Here is a 25,981-nt window from a genome sequence, read left to right as displayed (position 1 = left end):
TGTGCTTCTTATGCTAAAAGAGAAAATTGTGAATGTTGTAATAGCCAGTACAACCCATTTATCAGAGTGATAGTATATAAATAGTGCTTCTTCAGTTCATTGGTAGCCTTAATCATTACCTGATCATAAATCACACCAACTAGCATCTGGTAATCTGCATGCCTTGCACCATTTATATCATCTCTATCAATTTATGTTGTTGAGAATGTTTATTAAATATGCTTAGAAAGGAAAAGGCAAGTAAATACCTTGCTTTCCATCCTGATTGGTAATGAAGGTTAACACACACTGCTTTACCCTTCTCCAAGTATTGTATTACAGAGAGGAATTGGATTTTCTTTCTGAAAATAAAATGGGAAATTGTGCCTTTTGCCTGAGTGATGGAGAACCAGCTCAGAACAAGATAGTGGGAAGGATTCACTCCAAAAAGAAAGGTGTGGTGATTACTGTTTAGCCTTAAGCATTATTATTTGTACTGCTTATTTACTAATATAAGTCCATTTTTGGTACAAAAGCCCTTTATTTTCCTTGAGGGAGCTCCCAAAAGTTCATAAACAGTGAATATAATGGAAAAGTTTACAATGTGTATTCTATACAATTCCAAACCCAATTTTCATGTTCCTACCATCCTCCTGTATTTTCACAGATAGTGCTGTTTGTATATTCTATTCTCCTGGACACTCTAAGTCCAAATCTCTACATTAAAGAACTTCACTCAGCTCTGGGAAATCCCCCTAATTTCATGGTGTTTTGTCTCGTATGAAATCGCTTCTTCCTAGAAACAAGAAGGGAGATGATAGATTTTAGTAAGCACAGCTCCAACCTCTACCACTGCATTACAATCCAAGTGTCTCACAATCATTACCATGTTTCCAACAAGAATCATAAAAACAAAGCAGATGTACAGTCTACTATTAGGATTGTTGACTGACCAAAGGATTCAGAGAGGTATGTCAAATTATCAACTTTAGCAATAGAGTATATTTTCTATCCTAAATTTTTCCTTCGTCATTGTGTTAAATCATGATTTTGCACTAAATGGCATATCAGAAGATATTTATCAAAGCAGGGAAGCTGTGGAAAGGAATATTTCACATTCACTTTAATATTTCTCCTTTTGATGTTTTCTTGCCTAGAGATCTAATTCCATTAAATATGTACATTTTTTTGTCTGGGAGTCTTCTTCATGTATCTTTCAAATAAATCTTAAAAGTACATAAGGTCTGTAGGCCAGATTTTTTAAGTGCAAATGAGACACACAGTAGAATATTGTCTATGAGGGCTTCCAAATTATTGATATTCGTGCCCAGCTTTACCTTGTACTTTCTGTGATGATGATAAGGAAAAAGGTAAGAATTCGATATGCCTTCCGTGGCGTGCTATCAGACCATATTAGTAACATTTAATGTCTGAAATACATGAACATCCTTTGACTTGTCTCCATTTTCATTGATTTATTAAGCATTGTCAAGACCATAATTTTGTCTGATGGACAAGGTAAATAAGTATAACCAAATGTCAAGTTAGCTTTGTACCAGATAATATTCCATTATGCCTTTGCAGATGGCTATGACTGATCACTGATTCACCATGAAACATTCCTAGAACATTGGGATCCAAGTGTTTGGTAAATTGAGGGAACTGTATTTCAGATACTCTAAACATTCTTTCTGTAGTTATTAGGTTTTCTGCTGCCAAGTGACAATCTAAAGATCATAAGATTAGACATTAGTAAGAAAAATGTGAGAATCCTGAAAGAGGAAAAAACAGAAAATCTCCTGGTCTTAAATGCATTAAAAAATACAACCATATCCTATTCAGCCATAGACATTTGGCTTGTCAAAGACATCTTTCCATAGGAAAAGTTTGTTCATTTTTCTCCCCTTACAATTTACAACTTCTACTTCTGCCTTGTCATTGGATAATTATGGTACCTTTACTCAACTAATTTTTCTATAATCAGAGATAAGGATGTGTCAAGGTAACCGCATGTAGGATGAAATGGCAAAATGAAGGGAAAGCACAAAATACGTTGCTTTTGCAAAACTGTCATCAAAAGGATAGCCAGAGCATAAATGATACTGTTTTGGCTTCAAAAGGGTAAGCAGGTGTCTTTGAAGTCCCAAATGAGCTGTGTACAAGCTTGTACAAACAAGCACAGAATCAGGCCTGTTTGTTATTCACACAAACAGAGTTTAAACCATCTGAATTCCACAGTTCCCAGAATTCAGATGGTGCACAATGGCCCATAATGAGCAGCACCTGTGCTTACCTCAATTAGCAGACAGTTCTGAACAACGGCAGAAAGGCTTACTAGAATTTTTTTTCAATACTAGATTTAGTTATGTCTTTCATAATTGGATTCAAAAGCTCAACATTTCATTTTTCAATGTATTCGTAAAATTTGTATGAAAAAGTCTGGCATTTATTCAAAAGAAATAGTCTATGAGAAAAAAAATTGCAAAACAGCCAAGTGCTGGTAACTAAGCAGCCAAATTACGGTCCAAGCACTTGGCAAATACACCATCTTTTTATTATTTCAGTAATTGAATTTCTGTTAAGGCATGGAACATAATTTAACATGAGGAATTTATTTATAATACAATAGTGTTTCAGTTATAAATGCATTATTATTGTCACTTTTAATGGAGTCTTATGTATTCCCTCCGAGACTGTGGCAGACGTAGACAGCCACTGCACCAGTGTTGTTTGTAGACAATTGAATTAATTGGAGACAGGGTCATTAACTCGACCTGAATACCTCTGATTGCTTCTGTAAATAAGGTTAGAGAGCAAATGGCTAATCTTTGTTGTCATTATAGATTCCTCTTACATTTTCACACTGCCTGGTATATTAAGATCATTTGACTAAGCAGCTTTTCAGACTCTCCTTATATTTACAGTATTGTCTTGCATGGCACATAATCATAATTGTATGAGAATTACATTACAATCCCCATATCTTTATAAAACACGATACTAGAAAAGAACCTATGTTGAATCACAACTCATAAAAACCATTAGACCAATAAATGAATAAACCACAATGTATAAATGATCGTATTAAAGGAAAATAAAATCACAAAGCAAAGTTTGCTTGGATCTCTTGCAGATCCATGTGCAATTTGGAAGCACATTTAACACAGGATGGGCTCCCAAGGACGCCATCTAAAGGGAGAGCACAGCAAAGAAAGCACAGATTAAAATCCTTTTGTGTTTCACTGTATTCCATGCCCTTTCTTGTCCTTTCCTAACAACCTTAATGACATACAAGTTATCTGTAGCTTAAGTTTGTCCTTACTCATTCTGGAATGGAGTTGTTCGTGAATTATTTCAGATGCAGATAATAAATGCTTTTACCTATTTGGCAAGCAATGTTCTTTTTATAACATTATTTTATTATTTTCATGCAAGATATTTAGAAGGGATTTAGAGGGAGAAGTCTTCTCCCGGTATAATGATTGAAGAGCATATCCTGAGCACATCTCTAATAATGGTTTTCCTAAATCATTTTGAATTTTATCATTGTGTAACATATAATATAATTAAGAAATTAACAATATTATGTTCAATAATGAGCCTATTGTGAGCAAGATATCACAAAAATGTGGAAGAAAAGCACCAGGGGGCAGGGAGCAGACAAGCAGAAGAGGAAGGAGGAAAGAAGAGGAATTCTGTGCTTTGTTATTTTTCTTGACAAGATAAAAGGTTAGCTGAAAAGATCAGAGAGCTCATCAACCTAGATCTGTACTAGACAGTCTGTGCTTCAAAAAGAGTAGGTCAGTTCTACATAAACATGGGTCCTATAAGGAATTTATCATTGTCATTTCAAGCCACTAAAGTCTATCAGTTTTTGTAAGTTTCAGGACTGACTGAAAGCATAGAAAGTTTCATTGCATTTTCGATGAGCCATACCCAACAAATACAAAACGGAAGTAACCATCACTTCAGGTCTTTCAGAATTCTGGCGTTTACACACACTTCAATACTAACCCTTATGAATACAAGGAAAATTGTAAGTAATATAATTAGTATCCTACATATGAATGTTCATGCATGTGCATTTAAGACATGGCTGGAACCTACTAAAGGTTAATATAAGCACTGACTGGAAAAATGATATTTATTAAATGACTAAAGGGCCATTATGTGCTGCAGAAGTCAGAATTTCTGTTCTGAGCCAAATAACAGCAATGATATTTTAAAAATTGACTATACCTCATTTAAATGTTGGTATTGATCTGAATAGTTTTGTTTTTCTCTCGCCAGATTTTTTAATTTTTATATTTTATTATTTTATGATTCAGCTCCAAAGGCTCTGGGATTTCTCCTTCCACCTCCTCCCCCCCGCCACTGTTTCCCCTATATTATTACAATGGTATAGTCCATCATAAATGATCATAAGTCCATCATAGTTCTATTTGAGTGTATCCTAATATTGTAGTTATGCACAATGGCAGAGTCCAGAATCCTATTGTCAAGATATATCTCACAGTTTCATTGGGAGTCCATCTTTGTCTGGAAGTAGAGATGCATACTGCATTGTATCTTCACATCTGTATATGATAGTCTCCATTACACAGTTACTATACATACCATTAAATGAAAAGCCATAAAACAAAATCAACAACAGAAAGAAAAATAGAAAATTCATAACAACATGACATTAAATAACATGCTGCTGAATGACTAATGTGTCGCTAATGAAATGAAAAACAAAAATCTTCTTGCAGAAAACAATGCTACTGTATGACCTATGAGCCAGTGAAGAAATTAATAAGAAAAAAAAGCTTTTTTGAAGAAATGAAAATATAAACAAAAATATCAACACCCCCTGAGATGTGTTAAAACAGTAATGAAAGGGCTATTGGTCTTGTGTTTTGCATGAAGGTTGTTTTATATCAGGGAGAACATATGATGTTTGTCCCATAAGATTGGCTTACTTTAACTGAGCATAACAGTCTCTACTTGGGACCATTTGGTTGCAAATGGTAGAATGTCATTATTTTTGATGGCTGAATAGTATTCCATGAAGTAGATATACCACAGTTTCTCCATCCATGCTTCTTTTGATGGGCATCTGTGTTGAATCAATTCTAAAATCAATGCTGAAATTATTTTATTTCTCTTGGCATCAGCCTTCCTGCTTTTTAGCTGGTAGATATATACATTTGCATATACATTCCCTTTAAAACAAAAATGCACACATGCACACGCTCAATACACTTTTACACAGGTTCACAAGCAATACATGTGCCCACATATTCTTCAGACATTTTGAAATTAGTCATAGTGAAATACGTATTAATGTACAATTATAGTCAAAGAGATCATTTTGACATTTAACCTTTCTGGTAAATATTTCTCTACCAGGGTTTTATTTGTGTTTTTGTTTTGTTCTGTTTTTACCTTAGTTTCTAAATGGCAGAGTAATATGGCCAGGTTTTATCTTCAGGTATCTGGCACCTGGAGTAGAGTTGGGCTCATGGAAACAGCACCGGGGTTTGAGATAATGATACCATCAGACCAAAAATACACTGGTATCTCACTAAGCCATGTCTTCTATGGTTAGCAAGTAGGCATCCTTTTTTTGGGGGGGGGGTGGAACTTTTTTTAAAGATTTATTTATTTTTATTGGAAAGGCAGATATATAGAGAGGAGGAGAGACAGAGAGGAAGATCTTCTGTCCGGTGAGTCACTCCCCAAGTGACACTAATGGCTGATGCTGCACAGATCCGAAGCCAGGAGCTTCTTCCAGGTCTGCTGTGAGGGTATAGGATCCCAAGGCTTTGGTTCATCCTCCACTGCTTTCCCGGGCCACAAGCAGGGAGCTGGATGGGAAGTGGAGCGGCCGGAATTAGAACTCCTGCCCATATGGGATCTCAGTGCATTCAAGGCAAGGACTTTAGCCACTAGGTCACTGCGCCGGGTCCCTTGTTGGGACATTTTAACTATACCTCCAAGTTTTTATCTACACCATAGTCCCTAGGACATGCCGCTGTACTTAACTGGTGGGGACTCTGTAGCCTTATGATTTGCTGTTAAACCTGCTAAAATTATATGACCACACACTCAACATATAAATTCCCAGGTTTTTCTGATGAAGAAATTTCTCATAAATGTAACTCAAAAGGTATTTTTAATTGCCGATTTTAAGCCCTTTTTATTGTAAATTCTTCCTTCTTTGGAACTACTAAGTTTCCCAAATTCCTCCACATAAACATTCCTGTAAATGACAAATTGAAGCACACTGACCTTGTCACTAATAGCCTGTTTGTCATTATCACAGGTCCTACCAGCAGCTGGTGAAACGCCTTGTTTCCTTTTCTTTCTGGATCAGCTTTTAATTGTCTTTGTTAAGTGAGATTGTGATTGTTCTTTTTGCCAATGTGGACTTGTGCACACTGACATTCCCCATACAGGAGTCTTGAATAAGCTGGCTTGCACTTAAGTATCTTCTTATCGGTGGCTATGGAAAGACTTTGTTGACGCAAAGGCAAGATGGAGCAAAAACAAATCAGAGTACCCTTTCCCTCATTTGCACTTTCCCTTCTTGAATTTAGCGGTGAAAGTAGAAGGTCAGATTTTCAGGCAATGTTAAGGGACTAAACAGTCAGTGTTTCCTTTATTGTCATTCAAAATAGCAGATGTGAGAAATTCTTTTGAAAATAGCCAGGTTTTTGATTTAAAGGGTTTTTCGTTGAAGTTATAATACATCAGGTATAAATATGACATTGATAGTCTTTGGCAAAGAATGAAAGTGAATTCTAGTAGAAACTGTCATTTCCCTCCCTATTTATTAATGGTCTTTGTGATTTATAGTAAATGCTGGGGAGGATTTTCAAGCACATTTATCATGGGAAGAGACACCTTCTTGATCTTAATGTGAGAATGTCATAATTAGCAATGCATGTGGGCTATGAGATTTAGTTCTGTCTTCTGTGGAAGTCCTTCAACATCACATTTAATCCCAAATTGATTGAGTATTTTTTTCTTCCATGAGGAAATTAATTATGCTACTGGAAAATCACCAACTACAGAGGGAGTTAATATCAGGCACAATGTCTACTGGGCTGGTTAATGTATCAAAATGATATGACAAGAATTGTTCATGTCCCACACAAATTGGAATAATGAATAATAATTTTAATTAAAAGCATGGAGTTATATTGGTGTGTAGCACTCATTTTCTGTTGGAGCCCATGCTGTTTATTACTCATGTTCATGCATGTATGTATACTCTGTGACTCGTCTACTGTCATTGTTTTAAATATTAATTACACAGAAAGTATCTATTCAAATAAGTTGCATTGCCAGTTAAAATGAAGCTAAACAGAGTAATATTGTGACATGACAGGTCAACAACCTTCCAGTCAGTTTAAAGTCTTAAAATTCATTATCTGGCAGCCTGTTTGCCTAGTTGTTTTTTTTTTATCAAATGATGCTTACACTTCTGTGTGCTTTTCCTTTCAGCAGTCTGGTCTTAGTATTGATTTCTGTTGAGAATAAGTAATACATAGACATTTCATTGTTAAGTGTTTTTCTCTCCCAGGTAACATGGTTCATGTTACATTTATAGACAATATAAGGCCATAAGGACAGTTATTTATTAAAAGAAAATTATATACACATTTTCGTTCTAGTAGCTTGAAGATATATACAATAACTTTACAGAATGCTAGCTACCATCATGGCATCTATAATTTGCTGTGAAGGTTAGCACAATCAAATAAAATAATTTAAGAATAGTTAAATTATAAACTGGTTTAAGCTAGTGAAAATATGTAAAATCATGGGGACATCTGTAAGAATTAAAATCATTCAGCAAAGAACTCTTGCTATTTGAATTAAAACCTGACAGATCCATAGTCAAGTAGAAGAGCATTACTTCAACAAAGGTAATAGGGGAAAAGCAGTACAGAGACAGTGTACCGGCAAGGAATACCAAATTAGGAGGTGTACAGAGAATAGTGGGATATAAGCCTGGATCGAAGGTAGATTTCAGAAAATGTAATATAGAAGAATACATCTATCTGCCACGAGGAGATAATGAATTCTGCAACCAAGACATTTTCTAATACAACATGCTGCCGCAGGCCAGGTACAAAACAGCTAAAGCTTTACATCTTTTTAGAAGAGTAAGAAAAGAGATTTCTGTTTGCAGTGGGGAGTGGGCAGGGTAAGGGTTGCTGGTGACAATTAAGGAGCAGTTTTAGTATACCAAAGTGTCCCAAACCCTAAATACTGGATCTAAATAAGCTTATAGTAGTGAATATGTGAAACTGGAAAATGCTTCCCACATCTTCTTAAAGGTTCATGGAGTAGGACAGTTGGCGACTTTTTCTAATTAGGAAAATACCATATGGTCTGGGTGTCCATCTGGTGCAGTGCCTATCCCCATGGCAATGTATTCTGTTATTGATTCTTCCTCTTCTTGGGGTTTGACACAGCAATTCACGAGCATCAGCTTTTGCCATTGACTTAAATTTTTAACTTGGGCGCTTACAATATATTTCATACATGATTGTGAAGAATATGTAAAAAGGAATTTGTGAGCTTCAATTTAGAAACTGTGTATATGACTTTGAATTGGCCAACCACAGCAAAAGGTTTCTAACATAAATGATCGGTGGCCTTTGATATTTTCAACACCAAATGTTTGCAACCTGTCTCATCAGATCACTTGAAGTAAATATCCGGGAGTGATACTGAGTTCCTATTGCGTTTGGTATGACTTAAGGGATAGATTTTGCAGTGGATTTCTGATCATCTCATTACCTCAAACCAGACTTGGTGGTTAGGCAATAGTCACAGCAGCTAAAAATCATGGAGCTTCAGTATAGTTGAGGGATAACTGTTCCTTCTACTTCCCAATGTTACCGTGGCAACAAAATCTTTTGCCACAAATGGTAAGGTCATCAGAGTGTCTGTGCTAAGAAACTATTCTGGTCTTTTTGTTGATATTCTGTTGAGACCAGAAGGCATGGTGCAATAAGGAGGTTAATGTGCCTACCTGCAGATACAGGATGAATCTGGGGAGAATTCTCCCAGAAATATGTAGAGAAGATTTTGTGGCTTTACTCAGGGGTGTGGCGGATGCACCCAGCACTTTACAGACTATGTGGCTGAGAAAGCCTCTGGCCTTAAAGGCTCATACTCTAGATTAGGTGTCTGTGTTACTAGGAAACAGATCAGACATGAAGGAGAGCTGATAATACTGATAAGGAAATTTGGCACTGAGAAACATCAAGGAAGAAGTATTGTCTAGGGAAAGATTGGAAAAGGGATGCCCACTAGTCAAATGGAACAGTTGCTTTAAGCATGAATGGGTAAAAGGAAATTAGCAAGGTTAAAGGCAGAGGATTCCTCTGAATTGATCTTCAATTTACATGAGCTTGCCACATTGTGCTCTGTATTTTCCGAGGGAATTCAGCCTAATGACCAGCTGCCATCTCTTGACAAGTAAATACCATCTTCAGACTAACTGTAAACAGAATAAGGAAATTCCTACATAGAAGCAGCAGTTTTAAGTAACCCAGATGAAATACTCCACTCCACCAAGGAATTGTAACTGACATAATTCTTTACAGAAGGCCCTGACCTTATTGTATATTCCAGGAGGCTGGCCCCTCCGGGTATCTTGTGAGTGTAATCTGCCAATCAAATTCATTGTTTAGTTTGGCAGAGGCAAAGGCTCATGGGATTAGAATTCACACCCTATCTTGCCTTCTTTCTCTCCCTCACTCTAACTTGTAAAAATGGACTTTAAAAGCAAAAGGTACATGTGTCGGGAGAGCAGAGAAATCTTCCACCTTCTTAGAATGTGTGAGGTAGACGCTAAGTATAAGCTATCAAGAACATAACAGGTAACTTATAGAAAACAGACTCGAATCGGCATTAGACATTAGCAAAACTATGAAGACATACAGGGGGAATCAAGAGTGATCCTGACAACCTCTTAACAGGAGGTCATATGCACAGAGCAGGGGGGCACACCAGAGTGGAGCAGGAGGATAGGAGGAGGCTTCTATCCCAACCCTGGAGACTCCGGGATCCCCATGTAAGACTATCAGTATGGGCACCAAGGGCTATATCCCAACTGCCAAGGAGACCATGTAGAATTGGAATGCCCTCGTAGGCCAAGAACTCCAAGGTCATCCACTCTCTTTCAGATCTCCCACATAGGATGGAAGATGCCCAGATCCTTCCTCACAGGATCTCATGTCATCGGAACAACAGCCAGGAACCCTGAGCAGTCCTCAGAAACAGAAGAACAGCAAACTTCCTTCGGGACTCGGGAGAGGGGCTTTCTCTGGTCCTTACTTAGTTCCAACTTTGGCTCCCCACCCTGTCTTGCAGTGACCATCAGGGTTGCTCTGGAGCCCCTCCCCCCAAAAAAAATAGATCAAATAGACAGAGACTTATAAGGAAAGCTTAGAATGGACAGGAAATGGTCAGCTTGGACTCACATATACCTTACTAGGTAGGACTCAAAGATTAGTTACTCCTCACGAAGATATTGAAGATTTCTCTGCACATCGCTCCTAAAACTCTTCTGCATCTCAACTGTTGACATATGCCTTGTTAGAGTTAGAAGCCAGTTTGGAATATCTGAAAATCCTCTAAGTTCAGAAAAAATTATGCTGCAACAGTATAAACTGCTAAATACAAAAATGAAAATAGACATGAGACAGCTGAATAGTACCCTATACACGATTTTAAGGTGTATAGCAGCCAGTTGTGTATAAACTAAAATTGAAATGTCAACGAAGTAGTCACAGGATGTGGTTAAGAACTTGCATTTTCTAACATATTGGTCACTCAATACCATGTCAATTAATTCCATAGTGTTGTAAATTGTTGATGTTATGCTGTGGCTTTTCATTGGACGGGATGATATTCTGCCAACTCTGCTTTCAGACCAGAGATGGTCTCCCCAAGAAATTGTTGAATTTATTTGGACAATAAGATGCTAGACTCTATGCATGGTACATGCTTACAATGAAAGAATCCTGACTGGATTTGAACTGTACTACTGCAACAAAGGGGTGGGGCACGGGGAGAGGTTGAGGGAATCCCAGAGCCTATGAAACTGTGTCACAAAATGAAATGAAATTAAACTGCTGTTTTCACAAAAAAAGTAAAAGGTACAAAAATATTTGGGTGCATATGATGATTCTTCTCACCAGTTTGACTTTTGACTGGAATAGCTCTGTCTGAATGCAGAAAAATCAATGCAGGCTGTTTATTCCAGAGATAGTAAAATACAGTTTGTTCTCCCCTCTGCAAATGTTTTGCTTAAGACACAGTGGTTCAGAGAGTTAAGATGGCCAACCACGGAGGGTTGGTGTAGGGGAGAGTGCAGAGAGCGGGACAGACCTGGGCAGAGGAGAGAGCAAGAAGTGTAGAATTGCAGGGAAAGGTGTCAGAAGCTCCCTGGACCTCATGGAACAAAGAGGATCCACACAACTTGGTGGGTAGCCCCCCAAAAAAGAGAGGGAAAAACCCCTCAAGACAGCGGCCTGTACCCAGAGCTGCCGGAAGTGGATACCACTAGAGAGCTTGAAACTTGCTGAGTCAAGAATCCAGGCAGGGGAAAAGTTCATGGAGCCTCAGCCAACCCAGAGGAGACAGAGGGAGTTGGAAGGAACTTTACAACTACCTCGACCAGCAGAGCCCCCAGCGGCAGTGGCAACAGACTGCTGGAATGGCTGAAAGTCCAGTGAACGCAGGGGTGACCGGGCAGAGGTGTTAGCCGAGCGGGGGTCCTGAGAGCCCACTCATAGAGAAGGGAACGCCTTTGGAGAAGGAGCAGAGGGGAAGTGAAACACACAGGCTAGAGCCATGCAGAGAGTGCCCCAAACGTGCGCAGTGGCCCCAGGGAATCCCCAGCAGTGGCAGTGGAAAAAGTCTGCGGGAGTGCCAGAGGCTTCAACAGGTGGTGGCAAACCTTACCCCAGGGGGGGCTCTGGAGGCCTCAGTGGCCATGGCCACCAAGACCACAAAGGCGATCCTTAGCTAGAAAGACCCTTAGATCCCCCTTACAGCCCCCTCAGAGCCCTTGGTGGCGGCAACAACTGACCAAAACCGCGGGAGTGCCAAAGGTCACAGTGGCAGTGGTGAGTGTGAGCCCTGGGGCCACGCGAAGAGCGCTCTGAAACTGCTCCCTCCCAAGGGCACTAGGGTCTGAGTCTGCTCAGGGTCTTCCAAATCCCCTCAGATCAGAGACATGGAGTCCCCAGGCTACAAAGTTTCTCTCCTGCTCTCTGCCTGTGAGGGTGCACTTGGGTCAGTGCTGTAGCCAATAGACTCACTGGAACCCAGGTGCAGAGGTACAAATCCAGGGGTAAAAAAAGCTACCCAACCCCCCACCTTCACCTGCCATCCCCCATAAATGCAGAGAATTACACTCCTGTTTCCAAACCGTGTGGCAGTAGCTGGACCATACCCGCTCTAGGCTACTGTACTGAGATCAGAGCCTGTGGACAAGCAAGTCAGAGACTAAAATCCCCAAAAGACAAGAAACCACAACGCAACAGAATGAACATGGCAGAGGAAAAATATTCAGATATGGAGGATAGCCAGATTCAGAACACACAACAAATGAAATACCTGGAAGAAAATCTAATCAAAACTAAGGAATATATACAAGAAATAAGCAACATAATCAAAAAGTCAAATTTCAAAATTATAGGAATTGTGGAGGGTGTGGAAAAAGAACCAGGATTATAGGAGGTGTTCAACAAAATTGTAAAGGAGAACTTCCCAAACTCGGGGAACATAAAAGTAAGCCAAATCCAAGAAGGAGAGAGAACACCAAGTAGATCTGACTCCAAAACACCCTGACCCAGACACATTGTAATCAAGCTCCCCTCATACAGAGAAAGGATGTTGAAACAAGCAAGAAAAGAAGGCACAATAACATCTAAAGGAAAACCAATCAGAATCACTGCTGACTTCTCAGAAGAGACCCTTCAAGTGAGACGGGAATGGGGCAACGTAACTGTCAACCAAGAATATTGTGCCCAGCAAAGCTCTCATTTCTATTTGAAAACCAAGTTAGATACTTCCATATAGAGAAGCTGGAAGAATTTGCCCACACCAAACCAGCCCTAAAAATACTCCTCAGTGATATACTGAAGTCAGAAAGAAAAGAAATGGACCAGAATCAAAGATGGCAAAGGGGAAGATCTCCACACTAAAACACATAAAAGCAATAGCTAGACAGACACCAGCACACACACTCACACACATTCAGTCATGACAGGGCTAAATCACAATCTGTCAATACTAACTGAACACAAATGGCCTAAACTCCTCAATCAAAAGACATAGATCAGCAGAATGGATCAAAAAGCAAGACCAAACAATCTGCAGCCTATAGGAGACACACCTAACCAGCGAAGATGGGAAGAAGCTGAAAGTGAGAGGATGGAAAAAGACATTTCACATGAATGGAAAGGAAAAGAGCAGGTGTAGATATTCTAACCTCAGATAACATAGACTTCAGTGTAAGAGATATCAAGAGGAGTCCCGGCACAATAGCATTGCGGTTAAAGTCCTCCCTGGAATGCACAGTGTCCCATATGGGAGCCAGTTCTAATCCCAGCAGTCCCGCTTCCCATCCAGCATCCCTGCTTGTGGCCTGGGAAAGCAGTCAAGGAAAGCCCAAAGCCTTGGGACCCTGTGCCCACATGGGAGACTCAGAAGAGGATTCTGGCTTCGGATTGGCTAAACTCCAGCAGTTACAGCTGCTTTGGGTGTGAACCATCAGACGGAAGACCTCCCTCTCTGTCTCTTCTCCTCTCTGTATATCTATCTTTCCAATAAAAAATAAACAAATCTTTAAAAAGAGAGAGAGAAAGAGATATCAAGAGGGACAAAAATGGATACTTCATAATAATAAAGGGCGCCAACAAGTAGAAATACAATAATAAATGTGCCATGCCAAACACGAGAGCACCCAGCTATGTGAAACAATTAGTAACTGACTTAAGAGGAGACATTTATGCCAAGACAATTATTGCGGGGGACTTTAACACACCACTAACACCCTTAGATCAACAAAACAGAAACTCAACAAAGAGACAACAGAACTCACACAGACAAGAGAAAAAATGGACTATATATATATAAAACCTTCCATCCCAAGGACACAAGGACACAGAATACACTTTTTTTTTTGGCTATGCATGGTACCTTCTCAAGGATAGACCACATGATAGAGCACAAAGCAAGTCTTACTGAATTCAAGAAAACAGAAATTATACCATGTATCTTTTCAGACCATCACAGAATAAAATTGGAAATCAACAAATCAAAACACCCCAGGAAATATGTAAACTCTTGGAAGTTGAACAACATGCTCCTAAACAAACAATGGGTCAGAGAAGAAATTAAAGAAGAAATAAAAAATTGCTTGAAACTAATGAAGACTCAAACACAACATAGCAAAAATTGTGGGATACTGCCAATTCAGTTTTAAGACATAAATTTATTGCAATTGGAGCCCATATCAGGAGCGACAGCACATATATTAGCTCAGTATATGCCTGAAGGATTTAAAAAATCAACAAAACTAGCCTCAAAATGCACAAAGCTTGCATTCAAAATAAGGGAAGAGATTAACCAGATAGAGACCAAAAAAATTCATATGCAAGATCAATAAATTAAAAAGTTGTTTCTATAAAAAAATAAACAAAATGAGATAGAGATCTGACAGAGAAAGAAAACTACACACTGATATCCCTGATGAACGTTGATGCTAAGATCCTCAACAAAACACTAGCCAATGGAATACAAAAACACATCAGACAGATCATTCATTCAGATCAAATGAGATTCATCAACCATGCAGTGATGGTTCAACATACGTAAAGATATAAACATGATACACCATATCGAAAAACTGAAGAACAAGAATCATATGATTTTCTCAATATTTGCTGAAAAGGCTTTTGACAAAATCCAACACCACTTCATGTTAAGAACACTAAATAAAGTAGGCATACAAGGAACAATCTGTAACATAATTAAATCAATATATGAAAAACCCAATACCAACATCATATTGAATGGGGAAAGACTGGAAACCTTCCCACTACTAATATCTGGAACCAGACTAGACTGTCCACTATCACCACTACTATTTAATACAGTACTGGAAGTACCTGGAAATGCTATTAGACAAGAAAAAGGAATCAAATGAATTCAAATGGGAAAGGAGGAAATCAAGTTATCTTTGTTTGTTGATGACATGATCCTATACATAAGAGAACCAAGAGACTCAATAGACTGCTATAACTAATATGAGAGTGCTGAACATAATGTCATACAATGATAAATTGTCCAAACGTGATGGTCAGAAATGGATCACAGCAACTGACTTCTAATGTAATGCTCCTCTCATGAAACTAAAACTGTCTCTAAAAGCAGTATGCAAATGTAGCTATCATAGCTATTTAGGTACATGAAATGGATTGAAAATGGCAGATAGGACATAGGCAGGAAAAAAGTGACTAAGGGCTTGGGTCTGGCCACCCACAAGAAGGGCAAGCAAGCCCAGACTGGATATAAGCAAAATGTAATTATTGAAAGTCATGGCAGAATCACTCATTGCTATCACTCAGAAAGGAAGTAACAGATAAGATAGACGAAATAGGTGCTAACAGCTGGTGATTGAAAAATGTAAGGAGTCATTCATTTTCTGACCCCAACCCTAACTAAACCCTAACACTGTGACGGTAAGCTACTGGATTCTTCCTCACTCCTCACTCTGCTTCCTGACACATCAATTGTTCATCAAGACTCCCTTCCCAGGGTGGGCTCGAATTTTTAGACTTATCTAAAAGAAAACTGCATTTTATAAACAAAAGAAAACTTTCTGAGGTGTAAGTTGCTGTACCTACAATTTAATTATTTGGACCTCGCATCAGCTTTTCATTTCTGCTATAACAAATTACCTCAAACTTAGTGTGGTTTCTGCCAAAACATTACCTTAAATGTAGTGATTTTAAACAATACAAATTTGTAATGTTTGAATGCTGAAAATGACAAGTCAGATTATTTCAATCTCATAAGGCTACCAAGGTGTCACCAAGGCTGCATTCTTCTGTGATAACTATAAGGATGAAACAGTTTCCTGCTGTTTGAACCTAAAGACAGAATTTAATGTTTTATAAATATAACCAAATGCTACATTTTTCTTTGTGGCTGTAAACTGAGGGCTACTCCCAATTCTAGAGCAATTTCCAGAGAAATTAAACAGTGGTGTATTTTCCCAATGTGCAAATAGCAGTGCTCTGAAAACAACATGGCCCGTTAGCCAGTATTAACCTCTTGTCAACATCTACTGAATACAACTGGTACAACCCTGTCCATGCACTGGAGAGTGGCCTGCTGCACAAAAAGCTACAGTGTTTGCCTTTCTGTTGCCCATCTTCCATCTTCAAATCTAACGTGGCAGGTTCTTTTCACATTGCATCACTTTGATCTCTTCTTGGGCCTTCCTATTTCATTTTGAAGAGCCATTGTGATTACATTGGTCTCACCTGGGTAATCCAGGATCAAATCAATATTCTAAATATTCTTATTTACTTTTATTTCCTTTGTCTGCTAAAATAGTCACTTTTCTAAGAATGAGGATGTGGGCATCTTTGGATGAGACACTATACTGTTCATCAGACATCTTTTTTGGTCATTCAGGCCTTGAGTCACTGTCATGTGTAATGACTTGCCTACAAGCATGAATATGAGTGGATAGATGTTTTATTACTCTTTGCAAGCAAATCAGAGAGATTCCATGTTAAACACCAGGACAGAAAACAACACAATTACCAATTGTATATATGTTGGCCAAAAGTTATCTCCTTGCAACTGACAGAGTGTTGCAGCACACTCTGTTGTCAATGATGGAATGTCTACTCCTCAGTAGATTACATAATTTGGAGAGATTGCACTTGATTTGGAGTTTCTTATGATAATACTGGGATATGAAATATTTTACTTTCAGGGTCCATATCACAGAAAACAGAAAGGTATTAGAACCACTGGCCCTCACTCCCTACCACTTGCATTATTTGTACCAGAGAAACTCTATTTTTGCCTGTTTATCCTGTGCTTCTCTGCACACTTTCTGTTGTCGTCTATTTATTAGTGTGCTTTGGATTTGGACAGATGGGCTAAAAATATTGTTGGAATGTAGAAGAAGTAAGAAAATGTTCCAGAAGTACTGATACAGACAAAAAATGGCTCCTTCCCCTCGTCTTCGTTGGAACAAAATCAGAAATTAGGGAATCCACCTCTAGTAGTCTGATGCTGTGGGAAAATGCACTTCTCATCAGGAACCTAAGGACAGAGAGGGCAATGAGGAAGGATGAGACAGAAAGTCACTGTAGATGTTGATTCATTTTTCTGTGTTTTCATAATAGCCCTTTTTATTTTTAAGGTGATTTGTTGATCGATTCTTAAAGTAACCAAAACTACATGGTAATTATAACACATTTCTCACCAATTCTCATTTTAAAATGATATTAATACAGAGAACAAATTAAATGTAGTTTGTAGATACAATTCTAAGACTCCTCCAGTTCCTTCTTTCCTTCCTTTCCTTTCTTTTCCTCTGTGTATCAGTATCAGTCCAAATATAGTTTTGTCAAAATTTGTTTTAAATCTTTGTCAAATCACTGGTTAAGAATGACATATACTATGGTCTCAATGGTTAGTGGTTATTTTACAAGTATGGTATATCAATGAAATAAGCATATTTTTACTTGTTCATTGCTTGTAATCTTTACCTATATTCCTACTGAACTATGGTCTTTTTACTTTTTTACTTGATATTGGTTCGTTTGCCCCAAGTTCATGCTTTTAGAACTCAATGATATTCTGCAGCATAAAATCATTCCATATTATCTGGTAGATTGACACTGAATCTCTATAAACTGGAGAACAAACATTTTGGTGAAATTCATGAAAATTTCAGCTAAAGTCAAGGTTATAATATATGATTTCCCATTAGACATCTTGTATTACACGTCTTTGGCAACTCTTGGGCCCTTTAAAAGGCAATGGGGACTTGCATGTCACATTTTCCCATGTACATTTCCCACTACGAATTAATTATCTATTCTGGAACTTGTGCTTCTTGATGGTCACACAGCTTGACAAAGTGGACAATTCACCATCCCTATTTATCTTTTAAGGAAGGAATGTATGGTTTAGTTAGGATTAGATTCAAATAGTACCAATATAGATGTTTAGTTTGCTGGAGGCTATTCATCTGAATTATTGAAAAGTCTGACTTATAAAATAGAAGTGCAGTTTTGATCCTCTGAGGTTTATTCAGTAGTGCTGTGATTTCTAAGTTACTGACTAGAGAAGATTGTTTCACACTTAAGGAATAGATTTGATTACACAAATGTTTCCGAGTGAATTTTCCCCCAAGGTCTATGAACAATCTCCCTTCAAATCCTCTGTACACTTTAAATACATAAATATTAGAATCTTCAAGTTACGACACACCTTAAAGACCACCCAACCAAAATTCAGACCCACACTAGGAGCCCTGCTGCTATTTCATTTATAGACAACTCACTGTCTAGTCACCTGCAGATGCCTGGCTCACTGACTTATCAGACACTAGATTTTTCCTTGGCCAACTCTAGATCTTCAAAAATTTTCCCTGACGTTAATGTGGAATATTCCTGACTGTATTGGATCTGTTGATTCTCTATTTACCTTGGAAGACTCTGAGAACAAGATCATTCTCTTGACCGTAAGACAGACTCTCAGGATGTTTCAAGAGTATTAAATGAACCAAACTCCTGCCTACCCCAAAAGTTGCTGTGGACAAAGTAGTCCTCATTTTGTAAAAAAATATTTTTAAAATAATCTCCCCCGGCTACGCACCTGCTTGGCATACATGTCACAGATTGATTTTATTGTTGCATAAGAAACCTGGTCAATGTAAGCACAGACAGATTATCTTATCTACAGACTAGGGTGCCTGTACTGTTTCTTAGCCCCCATCTTTTCCTCCTGGTGCTCTCAAGCCTCACATACTAGGGCCAACCTCACCTAGAGAAGGGATCTTAAATATCTCCCAAACCTGTATCCCACTGGCCTGTTCTTTGGTCTCTTTCCAGTCTTGGATCTTCCACAGCTGTCATTGAAGTACTAGGTCATCTTTTTCCCCTCAGTCTTATCTGTAATAATGCAGACAGATGAATGCAGTCAAAATTAAAGTGAGACTTCACTTTTACTCAGTGAATATAGCTTTCTCTAAAGACTATAGCAGCAAAAGCCAATATCCAAAAGAGTTGAATAGTCAAATGTGGATCATTTGATAAATTTTGTTACCATGGGGTGCAGTTATAAAATAGACTTTAATATTCATAGACTATGGAGTTAGACAGTCTAGAAATACATTTTAATTTTTCATACCATACATTATCTTGGCTGTATTCACTAGCATTGTTTTTACAGCAGTTTACTAAAATGTGAGACGAAAGGATGTGTGGGAAATAATCTTAATACAGTTTCAGTGAATGAAGACGGTGTAAATTAATCATTAGTTCTTCATTTCCTAGGCAAAAATAAATATTACATGAACTAACTTCACTCATAACCACTTTAATGTACATTTGGAAAATAAATTAGTCATATTAAAATAAATGTGGCAGAAGTTGAAATTTAATTCATCATTTAATAGATTTCTATGAAGAACTCAAAGTGAAATTTTGTGATTTTTTTTTCCAAGTTGAAATTTGCACAGTGGCACATGGACAGTAATGCAGCTCTAGGCTAATTATTCTCATACTGATATGTGTTTTGCTTGTGAAAACAATGTTTCCATCCCCTACTCACTTGTGCCCCCAAGACCAATCTCATCTGGGTACAAGATGGGCCCACAGGGAGTACAGTGCTGACTTCGATGTGTAGCTTACATTCATTAGCAACCTTGGTGCAGACAGAGTCTCCAGTACCCCCCTAAGCAGCAAGCAGCTAATAAAGCCACAGGAAGGTGTTGGAAAGAGCCACAGTGGTTCCATTTAAACAATCGTCATTCCATTCCACAGCTATCTCTCCATTTTCCAACTGTGCAACTGCCCTGAGAAAGCAATTTCTCATTAAGCACCTAAGTCCTCACTCCCACTGCGAGGTCTCATGGTGCACATCCTAAATTAAAATCCGCCTTCCTGCTCATCCCCAGGTATCTGTGTCTGCATAGGAAAAGCTGATATGTTTCTTTCTTGAGCTTCCTATTCTCATTTCCCCTAAGTGGTCATTGTCAATGTTGACTGGTCATTGTATCCTATTTAGGAGCACAACAACAGTTGTTTCTGTCAGAATTCTTAGAAGGAATCATTTCAATATGTTTACTTAGATATAATATTATAGTCATTTTTCAGATATGGTTTCTATTGTGTCCATAACCTCTTAATCACAATTTTGAAACTCAAAAGTTTTAAGAGTTGTCATTTTTTCCCCTGGGCTGAGAAAAACTACATGAAAAACCTGACTTAAAGTAGCATAAAGATATTTATATTATTCCTTTATTCCTTTTACTATGAACATTAATCTAGAAAAAATTTTAAAAGAGTTCTACAGATTCTACTGGGAGTTTTATATATAGCAAATTCATCTTAATACTTTTTAAAAAGTAAAACACTTTAGTTGCAAAATGTATCTGTCCTCAGAAGGGATTTGGATAACGTATACTGGCATATAAAGATAAACACACACACACACACACACATTTTCTGCTAGACCCATAAACCTTTTGTTTTGATTTAGCAGAGAATAAGTTGCTTTGTATGAATACAGCATCTTGCTTTATGAATAATACTTCAGACCAGTAGGTTTTGATAGAACAATTCCTGAGATTGTTTTGTTTCTTATAGGAATTGCTCAAAACCAATTCAGAAAAAGAGAATCCTGTCCAAAAAGTCCCAATGTCAATCTGGAGTCTATTTTATTTTGGTAATACCAAGATGACCAGCTTCTTAGGAAGGACTGGAAATTAATACATAAATGTGAAAGCCCATTAAAAAGCAGCCTTTTCAGGTGAAAGTCAAAAATGTGGATACAAATGAAATCTAATCCCTCAATCTGCTACCAAGTATTTTATGTATTGCAGATGCACTTTTTGGTATATTCAAAACTTCACCTGAGGGATTTGAGACTAATTTAATGTAATCTCTGGATAAATTTCACTTGGATATGCTCTCTCAATCTTTATTTAGTAACCAAAGGGCAAAAAACAATTGATTAGATTTAAGAGGGATTTTTGCATAAATATGAAGTCATTAGTTACATTAAAGGGAGATCTGCAGAGGAGTGCTGGGAAATAGGAACAGTGAATTAAGGATCTACTCCCTTCCCGCATGGTGGAGGCAGCACACTCGGGCTCCTAGGGGATACAGTTCCCCATTTCTTGTGCCTTCTAAATCTCTTGGCCTATTTAGCAGAGCAGTGTACTTGCAGATAGCATTTACTTAGCAGATAGCATTTTAAAAGGAGCTTTATTTCACTCCATGAAAGAAAATGCCTACCTGGGAGACTAAAGAGCCAGTTTTTCAGGATGGAAGGTACAATGAATTCAAAGGCTCTCAACGCTGGGGCAATGGAGTGACTGATGAGGAACTCATGATGGCTTCTTCCCACCCCCAAGCAATATGACTGTGGCTCCAGTTCAATAGGCACGAACTTTAATTTAGGAAGAAACTTCTGACAATGTGTAGTGGAGATATGAGCTCATTTGGCTTTAAGCAAGAAACAGGACTCCTGATGGACACTTTCTCTCAGATTTGAAGGTGAATCATAGGACCAAATGATCTCCCCAAGTTAGGAGTGCAAGTTCTAAGAGAAAACAGCAAAATTCAGTTCAAAAAGACAATGAGATGAGGGAAAGAAAAGTTATGACACACCCTAACATGCTAAGAGGCGGCTGAGGTTGATTTGTTACAGGGCACAAAAAGCAAACGACTCATCAGGAGGAGTATTGATTCTCAATCAAGGCAGAGTAGTAAATGGTGTTACTTCACAAATACTTTTCGTAGTCAGCTTTACAAATTTAAAATCAAGCTTTGGAGATGATTTGTACCCTAGAATCATACCGCTTGGTAAAATTTTTACAAAATATTTGTGAAGATTATAACGGAGCAGACCGAGAAGGGCAATGTTTCATTCCCTTATTCATGCATCCCAGGAGACAGCAACTGAGGACCAACTTCAGTCAGCTTGGTACTGAGTGCTGGACCTCATCAGTGAATACACAAGGCATAGCCACTGCCTGTAGAGGGAGTCTGGAGGGCAATATAAGGATAGTCTTAACTTTCTAACAAGCTTGGAGATCAAGGCCAACCCCTCCTTCTCTGTGGGCCTCAATTTCCTCCAATTAAAATGAAGACTGAGCCCATCTTTCCTTGTGATACACTGTACTGTGTCTTTAAGATCAGACTCTTCTAACAAACCTATTGAATTTTAAACAAGACAGTTACAGAGAATGAAGAATTATCCTAACTGAAGAAGTGCTGGGGCCATTGAGTAGCTATGTTTCTACAGCCTCTAAATAGCATGCACCCTTGGCATGGCTTTCCTGAAAAGGAAGAGAGTGTTCTGAGAACCCAGAGAACTCAAGAATATACAGATCTAGTTCTAATCAAACTTTGTACCTTGAGCCAGTCACTGCGCCTTCTGAACCTCACTTTTCCCTGGAAGTCATACACTCTATTTTCCAATAAATCACAGATTACAGATCTTTTAAGAGGAACTAGACTCTTTCCATCTAATTTGAGATGGAATGAGGCAATAAGTTATGTCATTTTTCTTTCAGCCCCGCCTTGGCCACCCAGCCTCCAGTGGTAGCACAAGCCGGTGGAGGGTCTGGCAGCTCCAGTGAGTCAGAGAGCAGCTCTGAGTCAGACTCAGACAGCGAAAGCAGCACCACGGACAGCGAATCCAATGACCCACCTCGTGTGGCTACTCCGGAGGTAGGTGAAGGTGGCAGGATCCCGAGGACCATGTGACTGTTCCTCAAGCAGCATTCTCAACACAATACACACACACACACACACACACACACACACACACACACACACACACACACATTCAGCACAGAAATTAGTACAATAACTACTTCAGCAGAAAAGTATGCAGGTGTTTGATAGAATTGCTTTGCTCTAAAGTAGATATTTGTGCAGTCCCAGCATACAGTATTTCCTTACTGGGTGATTGATTTGCAGTGTGACTTGCTTAGCTACTCTGAGTAATAAACTTCCTCATACGTAAAATGAAGAGGTGTAATCACTGAACCAGAGACTTCTGTTTTGATAGAACCAATGGAACCCATCAAAAACCACTTCTGCCAACATAATGAATCTTTTCCTTAATAATGATAGGGAAGTCACATATTTTTAATTATGATAATTTAGGAACACATTTAAAACAGACTAAACTACCAAAATAACGATATTGAAATAAAAGAGTTGACTTTTCCCTTTGCATTTGCTGGACTAGAGCCAAGACAGCTGCCCACTTCTCCTGAATCAATACCTGATGGAACAATTGACTCCCAGCCACCCCACAGCTCTTCAGACACTTGTTGTTTAGTAATCAGGAAAGAATAATAGGAGGAGGCAGTAGTAATATTACTATAATTAACAATAGCAAACATTTACTGAACATGGGCTATGTACCAGGCACCATGCTAACTTGGTAGTTTGAATTTTTTATCCCATCCTCATAACAAGCCTACAGCATGCTTGCTATTTTGATAGCAATTTTAATGGGTAGCGGATGAGGTTCCACAAAGCTAGGTAAAATAATAAGTTCACACAGATCGGGAGTGGTAGAACCAGGACTGATGCTGATACTGATGCTGGTGCTGACAGTAGTAGTCCATGTGGTTTTCTCAGCTCTCACCTGTCATTGTCCTGTGCAGGGTCACATTGCAGCTACTCAAGTGTTTTGATTTCTGTCGTCTATTGGCTAGTGCCATAAATCTCAATTAATTACTTCAAAAAGCAGGGCCACTCTCATACATACCGTGGTCCTCTTAGTTTTGTTGGCAGAATTCTGAGTTTGGGATAGAGGACCTGGATTATAAACATAATTTCCATGACTTTGCATTTGGCATTAATGTCTGCATCCATGTCCCCATAAACTGGTTATTGTCCATATACCAGGGTAAGCGTGGCGGATTTTGTGGCAGTCAAATCTTTTCACCCTTCTGTAATAATACAATACTTATTTTAATTGCCATGAGTTGCAGCATCATATAGGAGGTAGTAACAAGTCCTGATGAATGGAAAGTTTTTCCTTTTGAATTATACTTGAAGTGTGTTGAGATTTCTTTCAGAATCAGAGACCATGGAGAGAGTGAATGATGATTCCTAGCAAAAGATTTTATGAACAGGTTTCCCTCCTGCATACCTTCTGAAATATCTCCCTGTGAAGAACTGCTTCTTTTCTGATCAGAGCAGAGAATGCTTTCAAAGATTTTTGAATTTTAGCTTAAATATGTAGACTACAGCTTGTTTATGATACTACAGTATCTGGCTATCTTAAGCCATCTGGTTATTATGGGTATAGCATTTACACACCCGTATGCATAAATATGTGTATGAGGGTGTGTGTAAGTGGTACTAAACATCCAAAGGTTTTAGTGGCAGTCATGTGTTGAGGATTGTGCTGAATTCTACCCAAATGTGAAGTGCATTCTTGCTGGTCTTTTTCAATCTGCAGCCTGAACCACCTTCAACCAACAAGTGGCAGCTGGATAAATGGCTCAATAAAGTGACATCACAAAACAAGTCATTTATTTGTGGCCAAAATGAGACACCCATGGAGACCATTTCCTTGACGCCTCCTGTCATCCAGCCAATGGAAGTTCAGCTCAAAGTGAAGCCAAACTCCAATCAGATTCTGGCTGAACCTAAGGAACGCCCTCTCCTCAGCCTCATCAGGGAGAAAGCCCGGCCACGGCCGACCCAGAGAACTCCAGAAGCAAAGGCTTTGAAGCATAAGCTATCGGCACCTATAGAGGCAGCTTCTCAAAGGACTATGGGGAAAAAGCAGCCCAGGAAAGTGGAGAAGAACACCAGCATTGAGGAGTTTAACTGGCCCAAACCGAACATTTCCAGCAGCACTCCCAAAGACAAAGAAAGTATAGAGCTTCCGGATCCACCCAGAGGCCGGAACAAAGCTGCAACCCACAAACCAGTGCCTAGGAAAGAAGCAAGGCCTAATATCCCTTTAGCTGCTGAGAAGAAGAAGTACAGAGGGCCTGGCAAGATTGTGCCAAAGTCTCGGGAATTCATTGAAACAGATTCATCTACTTCTGACTCCAACACCGATCAGGAAGAGACCCTGCAGATCAAAGTGCTGCCTCCTTGTGTTGTACCTGGAGCTAACACTGCCAAACCCAAGGAAGCCTGTGGTGCCAGTCTAACCCTGAGCACCTTAACCAGCTGCAGCAGCAGCAGCAGCAACTTATCCATCAATAATGAAGAGCCAACATTTTCACCGGTTCCTGTCACACAAACTGAGCTGCTGTCCCCGCTACGAGATCAGGAGAATCTGAAAAACCTCTGGGTGAAGATTGATTTGGACTTGCTCTCTAGGGTACCTGGCCACAACTCACTCCAAATAGCAGTGGCCAAGGCAGAACACAAGGAGATTGCCTCAAAATCCAAGCGTCATACTTCTACCATAGCTGTGGAAAAACTGGGCCCTAAGGGCAAGCGTAAGCATAAGGTAAGATGGCCAGTGGGGCTGCCCTGTGATCTTTAGCAGTGGCTGTTATCCAACTTGATCTTCAGGCTTGTCCTCAAAGAAGTTCATTGTAAACGGTAGGCAATAATCCTTTTGACACATGTATTCTACATGTAAACAGGAAGAAAGTGCTACGAAGGATCAGGGTTTGGCATCTAATGACAAGAATATCCATTGTGGTGCTTGTGGGATTCTAATGCGTAAG

The 25,981-nt window shown here is 38.9% G+C and overlaps 1 protein-coding gene across 4 annotated transcripts in view; it reads left to right on the top strand.

Annotated features, from left to right (window-relative positions):
* Positions 1-25,981, top strand: part of AFF2 (AF4/FMR2 family member 2) — a 462,047-nt gene that overhangs the window by 394,705 nt on the left and 41,361 nt on the right. For all 4 annotated transcript variants that reach the window (XM_040999786.1, XM_040999784.1, XM_040999785.1 and 1 more), the window contains 2 exons: positions 22,838-22,994; positions 24,748-25,758. In XM_040999786.1, the coding sequence (XP_040855720.1) occupies positions 22,838-22,994; positions 24,748-25,758 (1,168 nt within the window). The remainder of the gene's footprint in view (positions 1-22,837; positions 22,995-24,747; positions 25,759-25,981) is intronic.

Source organism: Ochotona curzoniae, unplaced genomic scaffold (assembly GCF_017591425.1).
Source record: "Ochotona curzoniae isolate NIBS_2020 unplaced genomic scaffold, NIBS_Ocur_1.0 scaffold_1852, whole genome shotgun sequence".
Lineage (NCBI taxonomy): Eukaryota > Metazoa > Chordata > Mammalia > Lagomorpha > Ochotonidae > Ochotona > Ochotona curzoniae.
This window is presented reverse-complemented; position numbering and strand designations above follow the sequence as displayed.